The sequence below is a fragment of the Phycodurus eques genome, chromosome 14 (assembly GCF_024500275.1).
Source record: "Phycodurus eques isolate BA_2022a chromosome 14, UOR_Pequ_1.1, whole genome shotgun sequence".
Classification (NCBI taxonomy): Eukaryota; Metazoa; Chordata; class Actinopteri; order Syngnathiformes; family Syngnathidae; genus Phycodurus; species Phycodurus eques.
The window spans coordinates 24,045,880-24,065,196 of NC_084538.1; the positions used below are offsets into that span (position 1 = coordinate 24,045,880).

The window sequence follows — 19,317 nt, forward strand, 5'->3', positions numbered from 1 at the left end:
ACCAGCTCAGGCTTCTTCCCTGCCAGAGGGGTGACATTCCACGTCCCTTGAGCCACCTTCTGTAGCCGGGAATCGGATCGCAAAGGTCCCTGCCTTCGGCCACCGCCCAGCTCGCACTGCACCCGACCGCTATGGCCCCTCCCACAGGTGGTGAGCCCATGGGAAGGGGGACCCACGTTACCCTTTCGGGCTGTGCCCGCCCGGGCCCCATGGGTGCAGGCTCACAGGGACACACAAACCCCTCCACCACAATAAAGTAACGGCTTATATATGGAGGGGCCAACCAATTACAGGGCACAAATAGTGTGTGTGAATGAATGTCTATTTGTGCCAACCAATTACAGGCCACATACAGACAAACATTCACACTCTCATTCACACCTAAGAAAAATTCAGAATCTTCAATTAAACTAACATGCATGTTTTTGGAATGTGGGAGGAAACCGGAGTACCCGCAGAAAAAACACACGCGCATGAGAACAACATGCAAACTCCCCACAGAGGGGCCAAAGCCCAGATTTGAACCCATGACCTCAGAACTATGAGATGACATGACATGAAAACCCACACTTAAAAAGTAAAACTACAGCAAATGTCAAATGCATAGACTATTTTTTATTGCAAATCAGACTGAGTGTCAATATTTCTGAGTCATTTGTCTAACACACACACACACACACAAATAAAAATAGCAAAATAAATACCATGAACTGTGGCAGTATAGCGGAATTTATTAACTCAACATTGGCTTTGAAATTTTTGTTGGTTTCGATGACAGATTTATACTTCTTATCCTTGTTTACGTATTGATTCTTTATTGTTCTGGGTCACATATTGTGAACTAAATCATCATTATTGCTAATCTAAATCTCTATTCTTGCACTGGGTATCTATTAGCTTTCGTCTCCATCTTGCACACAAACTCTCCAATCAGAGATACAGTGCTTCTCCAACTCAAACTCCTTGCCCTTCCCAAACGTCTCCACCTTGTGCAACATGATGGGAAGCTTTGCAAGTAGTATTCTCACATGAAGCCATGCCACCATTGTCAGAGCAAGGCAAAGGCGTGCCCTCTGCCACTTTTTTTTTCAAAATGCACATGTTTGGCTTCTCCACTGGCCAGTGATTTCAGCAGGATCTGCTTTTCAGCTAGGCGGAGCTGGATTGCCACACGAGCATGAGGCGATAGATCAGGTTGCTGTAGCAGGTTACTGTCCTCCTGAAATACATAATGCAGAAGTCATCAATAGACAAAGGCATTCAAATGTGAAGAAAAGGTACCCTGTATTACATATTTAAAAAATCATTCTGACCTCGGATGTACTTTTATAGTTTTTGAGCAGCAGCGTGACTCTGGTCTCCAGAAAAGTCCACAATTTGATTTCATTCTCCCAGCTAACTGGGTAATCAAGGTTGCTCAGGTTTAAAATCTTATTGATGGAGTCTCCCACAAGGTAGTCTTTCAGTTCTTCTGTAATAAAACAAAATCAGAAGTCCAAGAGTAAAACTACTATTAAAGAATGGAGGTCCACAAATAACACGGCAAGCAAGCAGGTTCAAAATTGGTTAGAATCTCCCTTTTCTGTGGGTGAATTTGCATGTTCGCCCTGTGATTGCAGGTGTTCTGTCCACAAAGTCAAAGCTTTCGTGCTGTCGAAGAGTCTGCATATCGACAGGAAGTGGAGCAGTTGGAGCTTTGGTGCGGCCGACATAACCTGGAGCTGAAAACGCTCAAGACTGGAGATGATCGTGGACTTCAGGATGCATCCTTCACCACAGCTGCCCCTCACACTGTCCAACTGACCTGTGTCAACCGTCGAGACCTTTTAAGTTCCTGGGAACTACAGCCTCTGAGGACCTGAAGTGGGAGATCAACATCAACTCAATCCTCAAAAAGGCCCAGCAGAGGATGTATTTCCTGCGGTTTCTGAGGAACCACGGCCTGCCACACGAGCTGTTGAGGCAGTTCTACACAGCGGTCATCGAATCAGGCCTGTGTTCATCCATCACAGTCTGGTTTGGTGCCGCTACAAAAAAGGACAAACTCCAACTGCAACAGACAATCACGACTGCTGGAAGAATCGTCTGTACCCCCCTACCCACCCTTGAAGGATTGCACGCTGCCAGAACTAAGACAAGAGCATGCAAAATCCTATTGGACCCTCCACATCCTGGTCACCATCTCTTCCAGCTCCTTCCCTCAGGTAGGCGGTATCGATCAATGCAAACTAAACAAGCAAAAATTCCAACAGCTTCTTCCCTCTTGCCATTAAATTGCCAATGGACTCTGCATCATTTTCACAACTGTAATTGTATCAGCATTACCGGTAACATTTCATTGCTCAGTGATTCTCCGTAGTGTGTTTTTTTTTTATGTCTCAAAAGTACTTTTTGTCTATTGTCGTACTAGTGCGGCTCCAACTACTGGAGACAAATGTTTTTTTGACATACTTGGAAAATAAAGATGATTTGATACTGAAAACAGCTGTTTATGACATGTAGGCTTCTCAATTAACCTAACTAACCCGAAAGACTGTCTCAAATTATGCCTTTGTTCCTGCTCGATGACACAGACACCCGGAAATCCACTACAAGAGAAACAAGGCGTAAGGTATTTTAAGCCTGGGCCTCAACCAAGTGGAGAATCTTACAGTAGTACAATTTTGAATGACAGTTGCTAAAACAAAGCTATAGCAATAGAGCATCCTGAGTACAGAAAACACAAAGGCAAATCAAAAAGGATTTAACAGTGTTGCTTGTGAACAAGTACTATTTTGAAATAGGTCTGCTCAAAAATACTAACTGCTAATAATTGTTACGCTAAAAGTTTTGAAAGGGAGTCCGTAGTAGCACCAGGACATCGTTTAAGGTAAAAGTCAATGTCGTTAAGGTACGCGGCTATGTCGTGTGAACCGTCAGATTTAGGTTTGAATCTCGGAATGTTGCGCGCAATTCTGTCTCAGTCTTTTAAGATCATACTCGTAGAGAGATGCCAGGATAAGGGACAACCACAGGGGCATCTTTGAGGCGGGCTCCCGGCTTGGCGGTGCCAGGGTCGGAAAAGGGTGTTGCGAAGTGGCAGGAGGCGTTGACTGTATCCCAGGGAGGTCGGAACCAAGCTCTGATTTGTCGTTCCTAGGAGGCAGACTGACAGGTGTGCGTTCATTGATGTCATAAGACAGCATTTGCTGTAGGAAGAATTGTTGCCGGTTGACAATTCGCGGGCTTGTCTGTAATTCCTGTCGAACAAGTGTTCTCTCGGCTTCCTGTTCTAGCTTTAGCTTTTGCAGACAGCGCATGTCAGATTCTAGTACTGTCAATTGTGACATGAGTTTACATGAGTAGTCAACGCTTTTAGAGCATTCTTCTTTGAGCATCTCAAGTTGAGTTTCAACATCAAGGAGGCGGGCTTGTGCAAGGTTTAAACGAGTGTTGGACTCTGTTAGCTGTGGCGTTAAAGTTGATTTGTTGTTGCTGTTCAGCTTCTAGTTTGAGTCTAATTCTGTTTTCTTCCACATCACTCCATTTTAGATCTGACACTAAGTTTACAACTATGAAACGGTGCGTTCGAGTGAGATTTTTTATCTGTTAAGGTTTTGCGCTCGGCGTCACTCATAAGTTGTGCCTTGTTGCTATTGAGGGCTTCAAGGTTAGCATCTTGAACAGATTCTGCATAGGCTGGGACGATGTCTTTAGTAAGGTTACTTACAAGCCGTGTTAACGTGTCGAGACTGTCACCATAGCTGTGACTTTTTACAAGTTCTACCATAATTGTGTTGCGTGTGCAGTAAGCTGCACGCGGTACACAACTGAATGGTTTATAATGTAAGCTCGTTTGAGCGGTGCGTCAAGTTTCCATTTTCATCCATTTTCTGAGCCGCTTCTCCTCATCCGGGTCGCAGGCTTACTGGAGCCTATACCAGCTATCATCGGGCAGGAGGCGGGGTACACCCTGAACTGGTTGCCAGCCAATCGCAGGGCACATGCAAACAAACAACCGTTCGCACTTGTAGTCACACCCACGGGCAATTTAGAGTCCCCAATTAATGCATGTTTTTGGGATGTGGGAGGAAAACGGAGTGCCTGGAGAAAACCCACGCAGGCATGGGGAGAACATGCAAACTCCACACAAGCGGGGCCGGGGATTGAGCCCCGGTCCTCAGAACTGTGAGGCAGACGCTCTAACCAGTCGTTCACCGTGCCGGCTAATTTGAAACTAATTTATATAGTTAATCAAATTGATTTGACTGTGTGTTATGCTATTGCTGCAAGTCCATTATATTTGTGGATGCAATTTAAGACTTTAGCTGATTCAAATAAATGTTACTAAACTTTGGTAAAAGGTTTAATGTACTTATACTTAGGCGTGTGAATTAATTAATTCTTCCAATGACGTTAGCTTTGGCAGAGGAGGCAAAGCAGAAAAAGTTCAAAACAAAAATGTTTTCAAAAGAAACATTTTTGAAAAAAAAAAAAAAGAATGAGGTTTTTGTAAATAAAACCCAAAGTGATTTAAAATAGACAAGCAAATAATTAATAAACTCCACTTTGCAAAAGAGATCCATTAAGTAACTGTGGTTACTGAAATGTGTTGTCAGTTTAAATCGTGACAAGGTGACGGAGGATGGTGGTATTGCTGTAGCAATGCAGCGCCGTCCAGTAGTAGAGCTTCTAAGCACTTTGTGGTAAATCTGAAAATTGGTTAAAAATAAAAACACAAAGCTTCAATTGTACAATAGTAGCGCTGGTGTTTAAGCAATCGAAAACGTTTGAAATAATAATCTCGATTGGACATGGGTGGATTTAATGGCTTTACCAGAGTTTCGCAAAAAAAAACGTTGGGTCATATTATGGGAAAACGAGCAAAAACGGAAGCCTTTTCAGATGAGGTGGCTGGGGCATCTGATTCGCATGCCTCCCGGACACTTCGCCGGTGAGGTGTTCCGGGCACGTCCTACCGGGAGGAGACCCCGGGGACGACCCAGGACACGCTGGAGAGACTACATCTTTTGGCTGGCCTAGGAACAACGCCTCGGGATCCTCCCGGAAGAGCTGGAGGAAGTGGCTGGGGAGAGGGAAGTCTGGGCGTCCCTGCTAAAGCTACTGCCCCCGCGACCCGACCTCGGACAAGCGGTCGAAAATGGATGGATGGATGGATGGGTATTAAACCACGAAATAATACCAAAATGAGAAATGAACACTGAGAGGGTGTCCAGCTCGCCTTTTGGTCCCGAAGGTGAAAAAGGAAGGTGGGAGGGGGGCAAACCACCCCCTTCTGGCTCGCTTCGGCCATAAAAAGGCCAGAGCTATGCTCTCTGAGAAGCTCTTGTCTCACCCGACCAACTTGCCGAGGATTGGCCCAGGCAGGACGCACACCTCACCACGAGGTGACGAGGACACGTCGGAGAATCCCCGACTGCAGCGCATCCTGTAAGCCAGGGGTGCCCAAACTTTTTGGCTCAGGGGCCACATTGCCGTAAAAAAATTGTCATGCGGGCCAGCATTAATTTTACATGCTGCCGACGAGGGGAATGCTTTTTTGTATTTTTATTTTACTGTTTTACTATGCTGTCTGCTGCTAGGTAGATCTTATAACTGCTTGACCTGGATAAATGAAGGTTAAAATAAAAATTAATGAAATGCAAAATAAAGTATTTTTATCAAATTTGACTCAAACTTTATTCATCAGAATCAACAAACAACATGTTTGCATTAATGTGAAGGGTGATACTGAGATCTCGACTGCAGTAAATGGGGCAGGTCTGGCTCAAAAGCGGTGGTTTTAATGCGCAAGATGTCACGCAGGTGGGAGTCACTTAGTCTTGTCCTCACGCGGTTCTTATTCATGTTCATGACTGAGAATGTCTTCTCACAAGTATGTCGAGCCAAACAAGCTCAACATTTTCTTAGCAAATGTACGAATCTCTTGGAACCTGTCTTTATCCAGCTGCTGGTAAAAGTTGACAAGAGGGAGTCGTCGGTACCGGCTGCGACACTCTGTGTCACACTGCAGCTCAATGAGCTCCAGCTGCAGATGGACTGGAACGTCACCGAGATCCACGGAAACGGTTTGGCACATTTAACTTTTTGGTGAATAATACAATGGAGTTTTATAGCTTTACCTCCTTCTTCGCTTTCTTTGTTACACACTCGGGTTGATAATCCACTGTGCTCGCCAACCATGGCAGGTGCGCCATCCGTAATAATCCCCGTGATTTTATTCCACTTTAATTTTATGTCATGTACGGCGGAACAAACAGAAGCAAATAAATATTTCCCTCTTGTTTGGTCCTTAAGGCTCTGGAGGTCAAGTAGCTTTTCACGCACGTTCATTTCACTGTCCACTCCTCTAAAAAAAATCAGTAACTGAGCGCTGTCGGATGCATCCGTGCTTTCGTCACAGGCCCACGAAAAAAATTCAAACTCCACTCCTTTTGCGTCCAACTGTCTCTTAATATCAGAAGATATTAATATCACAGTGCTACGAGCCAGGAAAACATTGGCGAACTGTTACTTTTTCTCAGTACAAATGTTCTCCACCATTTTCATCACAGTCTTTAATAAATTCACCCTCAGTAAAAGGTTTGCAGTGCTTGGCAATCAGCGTTGCCACCTCATAGCGTGCCTTTGTTGTATTTTCATTCGACTCACTGGCTCTTGTGAAAAAGTGTCGCTGTGCCGTTAAACCAGCTTCCAGTTGCTTCCATTTTTCACTGCGTTCGTTCCCAGTTAACTTGTCGTAATTAGCATGTTCCGTCTGGTCGTGCCTCTTTATATTGAACTCCTTGAACACAGCCACAGTCTCTTGGCAAATTAGGCAGACGCAGTTGTTTCGAAACTCAGTGAAAAAATATTCAGACTTCCATTTGTCCTGGAAACGTCGGCCCTCGCTATCAACTTTCCTTTTCTTACTTCCAGTTGCCATTTTAGAAATGGGCAAAAAACAGATCATGAGCAAAACGGCCCCGCGAGAGTTCAGCCACAAGTTTACTGCCATCCTGTGGTGAAATGTAAAATTGCGCGTGTATTTTGTACTGCCGGGCCACATATTATTGGTTTTATGACAGAGGCTTCGGGCCAGTGGAAATATGAACACGGGCCGGATTTGGCCCGGGGGCCGGACTTTGGGCATGTCTGCTGTAAGCGCCCCGACCTAACCTTTGGGGGCCTGAGCTCACACCGACGGAACAGAAGCGGCCACAACGCGCCCGTTCCGAACGTCTTGCGAGCCGAGACACCCCAGGCTCCTGACGTCCTGCCTAGGAACTTTTTGCTGTCCTTTTTTTCTTCTTCCTTTCCACCAAATCCATCTGTTCCCGGTGTGGACTGGGCCGGCCGAAAACTCAGAAGCTTGACCCGCCATCCTCAAACATGTTCAAGACAAGTTAGTCCAACATTGTGGTCTTCTGAAAGTCCAGATTAGTGCATATTTGAGTTTAAATTAACGAGAACAGGAATCCCCACCTATATGCATTTCACTACACGCTCATTCTATCAATCTCACATCACAAATCAGTTTCCTTTGCCAATGTTCATCTGTACTTTGTTTGTTTTGTGTTTTTCCCCTGTAGATTCCCCATGTTAGTACATAAAATTTTCCATAAAATTCACTACCTGCATTGTTGTGTGTGTTTGGGTTTGAGGAAAAAAAACCTCTGGAAGTCTAGAACTCTTTATCAAAGTTTTCTGAAGTGTAGCAACCTTCAGATTACGAGACTGATAAAAAAGGTTTCTTGTCGCTTGTCCTACATTTTATCCACATAAAAAGCGATGTGGTGCCCCGCTTATATATAAAATAGCTTGATTTCTAACGTTGTAATTTAAAATTACGATAAACCGGAAGTGACGTAGGCGTCGCTTCCAGCTCATTCTTTTCTCCTCAATTAATTACATTTTTATTTAACCCATATCGCTACAAATGTAATTTAAGTAGAGAAATGAACTGATTTAAAAACAATCACATTTAACAATAATTAATCAAGATAATGGTGCAACTAGTAATCATGATCAACTCAACAATTTCAGGAAATTGTGATTTAAATTTGATTTCAGTCCAACATAAAAATATTAGTGGTGGGACTCGATTTAAATCTACTTTTCGAGTCTCCATGACATTTTAATCAAGTTCAGTCCATAACATGACATAAATAAGCAATGTTTTCAATTGAGAAAGATTTTGGTCGACAAATTCAAACATTTCAACATTGGGAGAATAATTACTGTATTTCACCCTCTGTGAATTTGTAAGTTGCTGAATGAAATTAACCATTTTTGTGGTTGATTACTGGTCATGGCAATAGAAATATCAGTAAAAATGCATAAATAACACACATTATGAAATATCATGTATTGTACTGAGTAAGTATTTAAGTATTTGCTCCCCAACAACTTTGCCAGAATACTGGCTCCGGCAGATTGCCGAGTGCCCATGTTGCACACAATCAATTAACTTTCAATCTCTATACCACCATGGGAAAGAACGAAAAGTGCTGTTAAAAGACTTCAGAAACAAAGTTGTAGACCTAAAAAGACCTAAACAGGGGTGAAATGGGTTACAAAACCAGCAGCTTGGTGAGATGGTGACAACTATTGCCATCATTATTTAAAAGTGCAAAATACAAAACAACAATCAATTGCCCTGAGTCTGGAACTCCATGCGAGATCTTGCGTCGTGGAGTGAGCATGATCATTAGAAAGGTGGGGGAGCAGCCTTACGCAGGAGGAACCTGTTAATGATCTGAAAGCAATTGGGACCCGAGTCAAGACACATGTACCTTAAGTTTGCTTGTGAACATCTGAATGACTCAGAGAAGACTGGAGAAAATTCCGTGATCAGATGAAACCATTTGGCATCGACTTAACTCACTGCGTTTTGAGGATGGAAAGGTGGGGGAAAAAAAAAGGTACGGCTCAAAGAAAACCATCCACACAGTCACTACACGGAGGTGGATTCAAACTTCCTCTCCTCAGCAAGAACACTGAAAATCGGTCCTGAATGGATCTTCAAGGATGACAATGACCCCAAACCATACTGCCGTGACAACAAAAGACTGGCTCATTAAGAAGTATATTAAAGTCATGGAGTGTTAAGGCTTCTTCATACTCGTGCGGGTGGCAACCGCGCTGACGTCACTGCGGCTGTTTTCCTTCATACTCGAGCGCAACCCACACGTGCAGTTTTGAAAATGTACTGCAGTTCACCTCCAGTGTCGCTACGGCTGGTATTGGCTAGGACGCCACAGGGTGGAGTTTCCGCTGCATTTTTTGGGTCATTTCCGGTAGGCGTTTTTACTTTCCTTTCAGTAACAAGGAACAACGCAACAACAATGGCGACCGTGGAATAGTGTCTGCTAGAACAAAGGGACCTCGATGACCAGATGATACGTTTAATTATCCTGCAAAATCGATCAAGTAGGCAACGGCGTAGATGGTATGTAGAACCAAGGGGCACGCTGAGTACGTCATCACAGCATGTGACCAATCATGAGAGATCTCCACGGCGTTCCACGAGCAGCAACCATTTTTGCCGTGTGCGCGTCAAGCTACGCAAAGGGGCTGCATGGGCCAATTCGTCGGTCACGTGATGCAATGCGGGCGTTGTCAGCCGCGCGAGCGTGGGAGTATAAAGAGGCCTTTAGAGTCCAGAGCGCGAATCCAATAACCTCTGAGGGGAGCTGAAGCTTTGAGTTGCCAAGAAACTTTAAGGATTCATGGAGTTTCTGTTAAAAGGAGCGAGACAAAATCTCCCCTGAGCTGTGTGGAAATCAACAGACTAAGGAGTTCATAAACACTAGTGTTTAGAGCGAAACCAGACCCAATCAGAATTTTCCATGTTAGTGTGTGCTTTACTTACCCTCTGTCATGCAGAAAACTCTCAAAAAAGCAAGAAGCTGTGCTGAAACAGGGGATTCATTGGCGTGCAGAGCAAAGACACACGACCTATAAATCATGAAAGAAATAAGAGTTCATGCAATCATTAATATTCTACTGATTCGGAATATGACAGAATACTAATTGTAAATCTGCATACTCATTATTAGATAAATACAACTTCCAACGAAGGGCAACAAAGGTAAAATATCCTGACAAAAAGCTCACATCAAAGCATTCCATTGATATTTCAGTTACATCAACATAATTTATGGTTTGACTGAAAGCATCTCGAATAAATCCAGACAAGAGCATTAACAAGCATGATTTATGTTTTTTGTTTTAAGATGCTTGTTCTGTTCATTTTACTTCTAGTTAAAGAAAAGTCCGCCATTGTACATAGAAACCAATCTCATTTTCCCGTTTTGCCAATTCAGATGTTTTTTTTTTTTTTTAAGTTTTTTTTAGCCTTTTAAAAGTTGTCCTACCTTTTTTATTGGAGCATCATTTACATAGAAAAAATGCTTTTGGAAGAAAAAACATAATTACTTAAATACTTAAATGTTCAGAAAATGCTGGTTCTGCAAACTTATGAAAAGTACCCTGCCGTGAAAAGTATTGGCCCCACTTCTCAAATTCAGATATTTTTGCATAGTTTCCCCACTTCAATCATCAAACAAATGTAAATATCAGAAAATATAACCCAAGTGAACTTAAAAAGCTGCTTTTTAAATAATTATTTCATTTTTTAAGGAAAAAAAAAAAATCTATTCAACGTTACCTGGCCCTGTGTGAAAAGGTAATTACCCTGCTTGTTAAAACATGAATTAATTGTGGCTCACCACAATTTTTGCTGAATTTTCACTGATTACACCCGAGCCTTGTTATCTCCAGACCGGTTCAATCAAGAAATCACTGAAACAGAATATGTCGTGACAAAATCAAGTCGGACAAAACATCTAAAAAAGCTGCAACAAAATGACACGATCCGAAGAAAATCCAGAACAGTCGAAAAATCAAGTAATTGACATCAATCAGTCTGAAAAGGGTTACAAAAGCCATTTCTAAAGCTTTATGATTCCAGCGGACCATAGGGAGAGCCATTATCCTTACATGGAGAAAACATGGAACAGTGGTGAACTTTCCGAGGAGTGGCCGGCCTCCAAAGATTACCCCAAGAGAACAGCGATGACTCATCCAGGATGCCACAAAGGAACTCAGGACAACTTGTCAAGAACTGCAGGCTTCCCTTGCCTCAGTTAAAGTCAGTGTTCATGACACAACAATAAGGAAGAGACTGGGGAAAAATGGCATCCATGTCAGCGAAAAGAACATAAAGGCTCATCTTACTTTTGCAAAAAAAAAAAACATCACAATGAGTCACAAGACTTTTGGGAGAATATTACATGGGCTGACGAGATAAAGGTTGAGCTTTTTGGAAGGTGTGTGTCTCCTTGCACCTGCTGTAAATGTAGCATAGCATTTCCGAAAAAGAAAACCTTACCAACAGTAAAAAATGGTGGCGGCTCTTGGACTGCTTTTCACCTTCAGGACCTGGACAACTTGTTGTAATTGATGGAACCATGAATTCTACTCTTTAACAGAAAATCCTGAAATATAATGTTCAGCCATTAGTCTGTAACCTCAAGTTGAAGCGCACTTGGGTTCTGCAAAACAAGCAAGTCAACTTCTCAATGGCTTAAAAAAACAGAATGAAGGCTTTGGACTGGCCTAGTCAAACTCCAGACTTAAATCCGATTGAAATGCAGTGGCATGACCTTAAAAAGGCTGTTCATGCTCTAAAACCTTCCATTTTTGCTGAATACAAACAATTGTGCAAGGAACAGTGGGCCAAAATATATCCACAGAGATGTGAAAGACTTATTGCCAGATATATAAAACGCTTCATCTCAGTTGTTGCTGCTGAGGATGGCCCGACCAGTAATTAGTTTTAGAGGGCCATTACTTTTTCACACAGGGCCAGGTAACATATAATAGTTTTCTTCCCCCTTAATAAATGAAATCATCATTGAAAAACAACATTTTAAGTTCATTTGTCATATTTGTCTGATATTTACGTTTGTTTGATGATCTTCAACAAAGTGGGGAAACGATGCAAAAACCTGAGAATTTGAGAAGGGGGCAAATACGTTTTGCGTGTGTGTATGTGACTGTGTGTCTTGCTGGAGTCTTTTTCTGCAACAGTTGCATAAGTTGGTGTGTGCGTCCATGGTATGGGCCCAAATTATAGAGTGAATAGGGAAACAGTTGTCATCCAAAGACGTTTTCAAATGCCCACCCAACTTGTGTAAACGTGGCTGTATTTTCGCAGGTACAAATTTATAATTGTGAGAATCTAAGACTTGAGAATTGTTAGGTGTTTATCAAACAAGATTGTAGTTACAGCATCTCATAGAAGCACAGTCGGGAAAAAGTATTTGGACAGCCACTGATTGCGGAAGTTGTCCCACTCAAAAAAGATGAGAAAGGTCTGTAATTTTCATCATCATCATCATCATCATACATTGTGCATCGTTGGAATTTGACAGATTCCGGTCCTGATTCCTCATTTCGATTCCAATTCCAAACGATTCTCGATTCTGATTATTTTAGGGGGCTGGGTCAAAAATGTTTGCATGGTTTAAATAAGGGGTATCCAAATAACGAATATCTATTTTCTTAACAGCCTAGACAAAAATGAAAGATTGACTTGGGGTTCTTTATAACCAGTATCAATATCAAACCTATGAACTAAAAGGCAATGTGTGTGGAACTAACCCAATTGACTTTATATTCATTTATTGTTTCAGCTAAAAGTTAATATAGCCTTGTTAAAATAGTTATTGTAGTGACTATGGGCCAGTTGTCATAGCAACCCCCCCCCCCCACCAACAAAAACTTGATAAACTGCATTGTTCCAAGTTGCCCCGCTGTTCAAGATGGCCACAAGGATGCCTGGTTACGTCACCTGGACCTTAAACTAATTAACAGTTCCCCAAGAAATCTGGGCTTCCAGTCATCAAAGACCCCCTTTGGTGCGCAGGCCCAAGATACCGACCAAAAGTCTGGAAAATCCGCTGGTCATAGCATGCCAAGATAAAGTTCAAAGAACTATTTGCGCCTTTGAAAAGCATGCAAGATCCACTGGGAACATTCGACACCTGCTGGTGGTTGAGAGTTACTGCAAACCTGTTTTTTTTTAAGCAGAAGATAAATGTCTTGTTTAAATATTTTATGAACTTTGCAGAAATATTCCAAATGTATGCCTTGATGTCTGTGTCGTGTCACATTTAAGGGTCCAGCTGCGAGACTTTGAGAACTGTTCGTCTTGATTTGAAGCCGAACAGTACGAACATTTGTATTGAACAATAAGCAATTGATTTACCAAGACTAGAGTTTAAACAATCATTCTATATGCTTTATCTATGGTTAAGAGAACAAAGTTAGGAGTATTTTTATATGAATACATGATTTTTACACTATTTGTATGGCTAAATTGTAGTCGATGGGTGTGGTCTTCCCCAGTTTCTGCGTCTCTTATACACACCTCCGGTGTATTTAACCTTTTGACTCCCACCTCCTCTTGGGTTTTGTTCACTCTGGCTTTTGGTTCTCTCTTCCTCCTGGCTAACATCTCTCCAGCTGCGGGGCAGGTTTGCCTTCACACCGGTGAGAACGAGGGGAAAACTAAATGGCAAGAACACGAATGCTCTGGATAACGATTCCTTTACCTACCCACCGATAAGGCACAAGGTTAATGTTTGTGATACTGGGAGACAACGTTTATGTGAATTTTGTCCCAATTCATTGTGATTTCAACTTGTTAGTTTGACCTTTGGTGAAGTTTTAGCTCAATGTTAAGCTTGTAATGTGACTGTTTCTACTTCCTTTCCAGTATGGTAAAATAATTTCTATTTTATGTCTGTCATCAGCTCTTATGTTGGTTTTAAGACTAAAATAAACACTAAAAACCATCAGTGCAAGAGTACAACTTGTTAGCTGCCTTGCTGTTGGCATAGACGTATTTTGTTCTTTCGAACTCACCCAATCGACTTCACTGAAGTTCCTCGTTGTGTAGGGTGAGGCTTGTAGCGGGAGGGAGCACATCAGAATTGTACACATCGTGAAAACCTCCTTTGCACATAATAATCTTATTCCAAGTGTGTTGCACTGAGGCGACTGGTTATTTATCTTAACAGTTAAGGCTCACTTTTGTTCAGCGCCGCCGTTGGGCACAAGCATGTCTTTGTGCGCATTCTTCCTCTGTGGTTTTTGCCGCTTTCTTCTTCGGGGTCGGTGAACTGCAGGTATCGATACTGGGAACCGAAACTTTTTAATTTGAACAATTCTGAGAGAACCGGAATGTTAGTCCTGGTTCCAATCAGTTCTCGATTCTCAATGCCCAACCCGCTACAAATTGGCTGACAATCTCCCTCGACCTCGGGCTCCGTGCAAAATCTCTCAGAGATCAGCCCAATACTACATGGGGGACCTTGTCAATGACCTGAAGAGAGCTGGGACCACAGTCACAAACCATTACCATTTGTAACACTACGCCGTCATGGATTCAAATCCTGCAGCACCTGAAAGGCCCCCCTGCTTAAGCCAGCACATATCCAGGCCGGTTTAAGGTTTGCCAGTGACCATCTGGATGATCCAAAAGATGATTGGGAGAATGCGATGTTGGTCAGATGAGACCAAAATTTAACGTTTTGGTCAAAATTCGACTCACTGTGTTTGGAGGAAGAAGAGTGATGATCCCATGATGTATCACAAGAACACCATATGTACTGTGAAGCATGGGAGTGGACAACATCATGCTTTGGGGCTGCTTTTCTGCAAAGGAGACAGGACGATTGATCCGTATAAAGGAGAGGATGAACAGGACCATGTATCATGAGATTCTGGGCATAAACCTCCTTCTTTCCGTAAGAGCATTGAAGAGGGAACGTGGCTTGGTCTTCCAGCATGTCAATGACCCCAAACACACAGCCTGGGCAACTAAGGCCTGCCTGCGTAAGAAGCATTGCAACGTCCTGGATTGGTTTAGCCAGTCTGGAGACCTCAACCCAATAGAAAATATGTGGTGGGAGTTGAAAGTTTGTGTTGGCCAGAGACAGCCCCAGAACATGACAGATCGAGAGAAGATCTCTATGGAAAAGTGGGCCAAAATACCCGTTACTGCATCTGCAAACCTGGTCAAGAACTACAGCAAACGTTTAACCTTGGTAATTGCAAGCAAACATTTCACTACAAAGTATTGTGTTTAACTTTTTGATTGTCTGAATGTTTATTTTCTGCAATAATATACAATTTATTTTTTTCCCCACAGTCTATCACAGTTGAAGTGTACCTATGATGAAAATTATCGACCTCTCGCCTTTTTAAGTGAGACAACTTGCACAATTGGTGGCTGTACAAATACTCTTTCCCCCCACTGTAAATACAATCCATACAAATCTGTAAATATTTTATATCTTTTCTTGGGACAACACTGAAGAAATTAGACTTTGTGTCAGTGTCATAGCCAGAGGTTGTCTTTGGAAGGTGAGTGTTGCCAGCATTGCTGTAGACTTGAGGTTGAAGGCGTGGAGGATCAGCCAGTCAGTGGGCCAGACCAAACCCCACACACTGCATTAAATTGGGCTGTATGGGTGTCATCCCAGAAGGAAGCCTCTGCTAAAGATGATGGCCAAGAAAGCCCGTAAACAGTTTGCTGATAACAAGCAGACTAAGGACATGGATTATTGGAATCATGTCCTGTGGACTGATGAGACAAAGATTAATTTATTTGGTGAGGAGTAAAAAGACAAGTGTGTCTTGCCAACAATCAAGCCTGTTGGTGGGCGTGTCATGGTCTGGGGCATGAGAGCTGGTGACACTGGGTTAATACAGTTAATTGAGGGATCTATGAATTCCAACATGTAATGAAGCAGAGCATGATCACCCCCCATTAGAAACTGGGCCACACCCATACTGAACAAAAATATAAATGCAACACTTTTGTTTTTGCTCCCATTTTTCATGAACTGGACTCCAAGATCTAAAACTTTTTCTCCATACAAAAAAGCCCATTTGCCTCAAATATTGTTCACAAATCTGTGTTAGTGAGCATGACCACTGCCTCAGCTGTTAAATGAGCATCATGGACAAAGGTCAATATATTTATTCCTACTACTGCTTTTCTAATTATATTTCTCACAGTATTCATGTGTATATAGGTGACTTTGTACCTCGTATATATTAGAATTATTTTACTGCCACTCACAGACGGGACAAAAATTAAATGAGGCAAAAAACCAAAAGGTATACATACACTGGGATACCAGCACGTGCAAGCACCTCTGCTTTCATGGCGTAGAGCCTCTCACTTTTACTGATGCCCAGCTTGATCTTCACCCGATCGTGGATGTTGTCTTGGAAGAAGAAGCCGTTATGGACGAAAAAGTCGGCATTGGATCTTGTGCCATAAAAAATGTAGATCTACACAGATGTAATTAGAACACATAATCAGACTTCATCTTAACCGAAGAAAACACTTTCTTCAAAAGCACAACAAATCTTATTACACATGACACGGCAGAATGGTGTGAAAGCGGAGGCGTCTGTCAATGCCCTGGCTTTATGTTTGTATTCATCTTGCTAGTGTTGTGAGCAAAGTGTGCTAACTTGTTTTTTTAATGCCCCCACAAAAGGTCCACTTCCATCTATCCATTTTCCATACCCCTTCTCCTCACTAGGGTCGCGGGCGTGCTGCAGCCGAGCCCAGCTGACTTTGGACGAGAGGCGGGGTACACCCTGAACTGGTCGCCAGCCAATCGCAGGACACAGAAACAAGCAAACAAACATTCACACTCACATTCACACCTATAGGCAATTTAGAGTCTTCAATCACCCTACCATGCATGTGTTTAGGATGTTGTGGGAGGAAACTGGAGTACCCGAAGAAAACCCAGATATCCAGCACTACAGTGTCACAGAAAATGAGGGCTTCAAATTCCCTCTCTATTTCTTGAAGCCCAGGTACAAAACACCAATTAGAAAGCTATTCACAGAGAAAAAAAATTCCTGCTCCACACGAGAAAGTCAAACAGGAGATTGCAGAATCACGGATGCCCAAAGAGTTGCATTAACTTTGGATGGCTGGAAATCTTGGGCGTACATTACGCTAAGTAATATGCGTGTTATTTTTTTTTTTCAATTTGTAAGCAGTTGTGAAAGATTTTTCTTTAAGCAAATTGCACTATGCCTCATTGTCAATTGTGAGCCAGGTGTTTACAAAAGTACTTTTAAATTGAAAAATACAACATTTTTGTTCAAAGTTATTTTGTGGTGAATAAATACATTTATTAAATTGCATAGCGTCATTCCTTGGCATCGGGGTTTCAAATCAAATTGAATCAAATCGCACTGTGTTGGATCAAATTGTGCTGAATTGCACTGCATTCATGATTCGGAGGTGAATCGTATCGCACTGCATCGGTAGACGCTGCCGAAGTATTTTTTTTATGTATCGGATTGTTGGTAGCGTATCAAGATGTGTACTGTATTGGCCACAGACCAGAAATGCACAACCCTCGTGTTTATTTATACAGTGGTGCCTTGAGGTACGAGTTTAATTCATTCCTCGATCACAAGGAATGAGTTCAAGTTCCCCAAAAACACTACCATTTCTTAAAAAAATGTTTTTTTTTAGTTTAAAAGTAGCAGTATATTGTATTATATTATAATAAAAACACAATAGAAGAACATGTAAAGATAACTGTTTTTATGAAGTACAATAAAGCCAAACGTCTCACACACGTACACGCACATCTGGTATGTTGTTTATATCCATGCAAGTGCTGTAAAACAGTATTTGCAAGTGATGTAAAAATTATACCGCTAAATGGTAGTGTTGCTGTAGTTACATTAAGCTTGATTCATTGTTCATAAAATGTTAGTGTAGTGTCCGAGGTGTAAGGTGTCTTTAGTCATTATTGTCTCATTTTCTCGGTGGAGCACATGCACACTGTACAGTAAACTCTGTTTATTGAACTCGACTCACAACTGAACAGCTTAACAAAACAGTCGTTTCTTGAGCATGTAATAATAATAACAATTATAACGCATGACACATATAATGCTTTTCATGATACTCGACGACGCTTTACAATTACACACCACTCTCCAGGCATGACCGATAACCCCACGCTTAATCCAACTTTTACATTCGTGTAACATTTGGTTAACAGTTGGATTGAGCGTAACTCGATACATTTTGCCTCGCGAATGAGGCACAAGGAAGGCATAATAGAAAGGCGTCTGTAGTTGTGTTGCCAGCTCGCGCGCTACTTTAATGTAGCAACAGAGTTAACCCAACATCTCCCTCACACATCAAAATAACTAACCCTATATAAACGATAGAGCATTATATCGTACGGTAGACTTTTTTTTTTTCTATTGCACGATATGTATCGTAATATCACAAAGTGTGATATTACGAGTTGAGAGATAAGCTATTAAACCCCCTATTAAAGTTGGATTCTTAAGTATTTCCCGAGCGGTGTTTAACACAGGAATTTATTTTTTAACCGGTTTTTCTAAACATGGTACAGTGGTGCCTTGAGATACGATGATCGAAGTCTGAAGTTCTTTTGTGATATGAGCTGTCATACAACCAATTTTTTTGCCTTGACTTGCGAGCGCAGATTGAAGAAACGAGTGCTGCTGTGTGGTCAGTGAACTCAACAATAATCAGAATCAGAATCAGAATCATCTTTATTTGCCAAGTATGTCCAAAACACACAAGGAATTTGTCTCCGGTAGTTGGAGCCGCTCTAGTACAACAAACAGTCAATTTACAGAACACTTTGGGGACATAAAGACATTGACAAAAAACAATTGTGCAAAAAGATGCAGAGTCCTCTAGCACTTAGAGCAGTTCGAATGACTAATTTTGCAATAGTCCGGTGCAATGACCATTGTGCAAAGGGCGCTGAGACTTCAAGGAGTGTATGCGGTTTAAAGTGACGAGTAGTGCGATCATCTGGGACAATGTCGGTTGTGCAAATGTTACAGATACTCCTCAATCAGTGTGCAAATGGAGCAGATGCTACTCTGGCATGAGTGGCCAGTATATGCAAATAGTGCAGCATGGCGAGACAACTACAGTGAGTGCACAAGTAATAAATAATTGGCCCCACAGAAATGTGACAACGAACTCAAGTCAAAAAATTGCCAGCTTGTTGTAATGGAATTATAGGTTAGGTGTTTAAGAAGTTGATCGCAAGAGGGAAGAAGCTGTTGGAATGTCTACTAGTTCTAGTTTGCGTTGATCGGTAGCGCCTACCTGAGGGAAGGAGCTGGAAGAGCTGGTGACCGGGGTGCGGAGGGTCAGAGAGGATTTTGCACGCCCTTGTCTTAGTTCTGGCAGCGTGCAAGTCCTCAATGGTGGGTAGGGGGGTA

At 42.2% G+C, this 19,317-nt stretch overlaps 1 protein-coding gene across 1 annotated transcript in view; it reads right to left on the reverse strand.

The window, feature by feature from the left end:
• Nucleotides 1-595: 595 nt before the first annotated feature.
• setd3 (SET domain containing 3, actin histidine methyltransferase) overlaps nucleotides 596-19,317 on the reverse strand; it is a 122,339-nt gene continuing 103,617 nt past the window's right edge. The window contains 6 exon segments of the mRNA XM_061695742.1: nucleotides 596-1,013; nucleotides 1,015-1,086; nucleotides 1,088-1,219; nucleotides 1,314-1,471; nucleotides 9,854-9,939; nucleotides 16,187-16,353. Of these exon segments, the coding sequence (XP_061551726.1) occupies nucleotides 894-1,013; nucleotides 1,015-1,086; nucleotides 1,088-1,219; nucleotides 1,314-1,471; nucleotides 9,854-9,939; nucleotides 16,187-16,353 (735 nt within the window). The 3' untranslated portion in view covers nucleotides 596-893.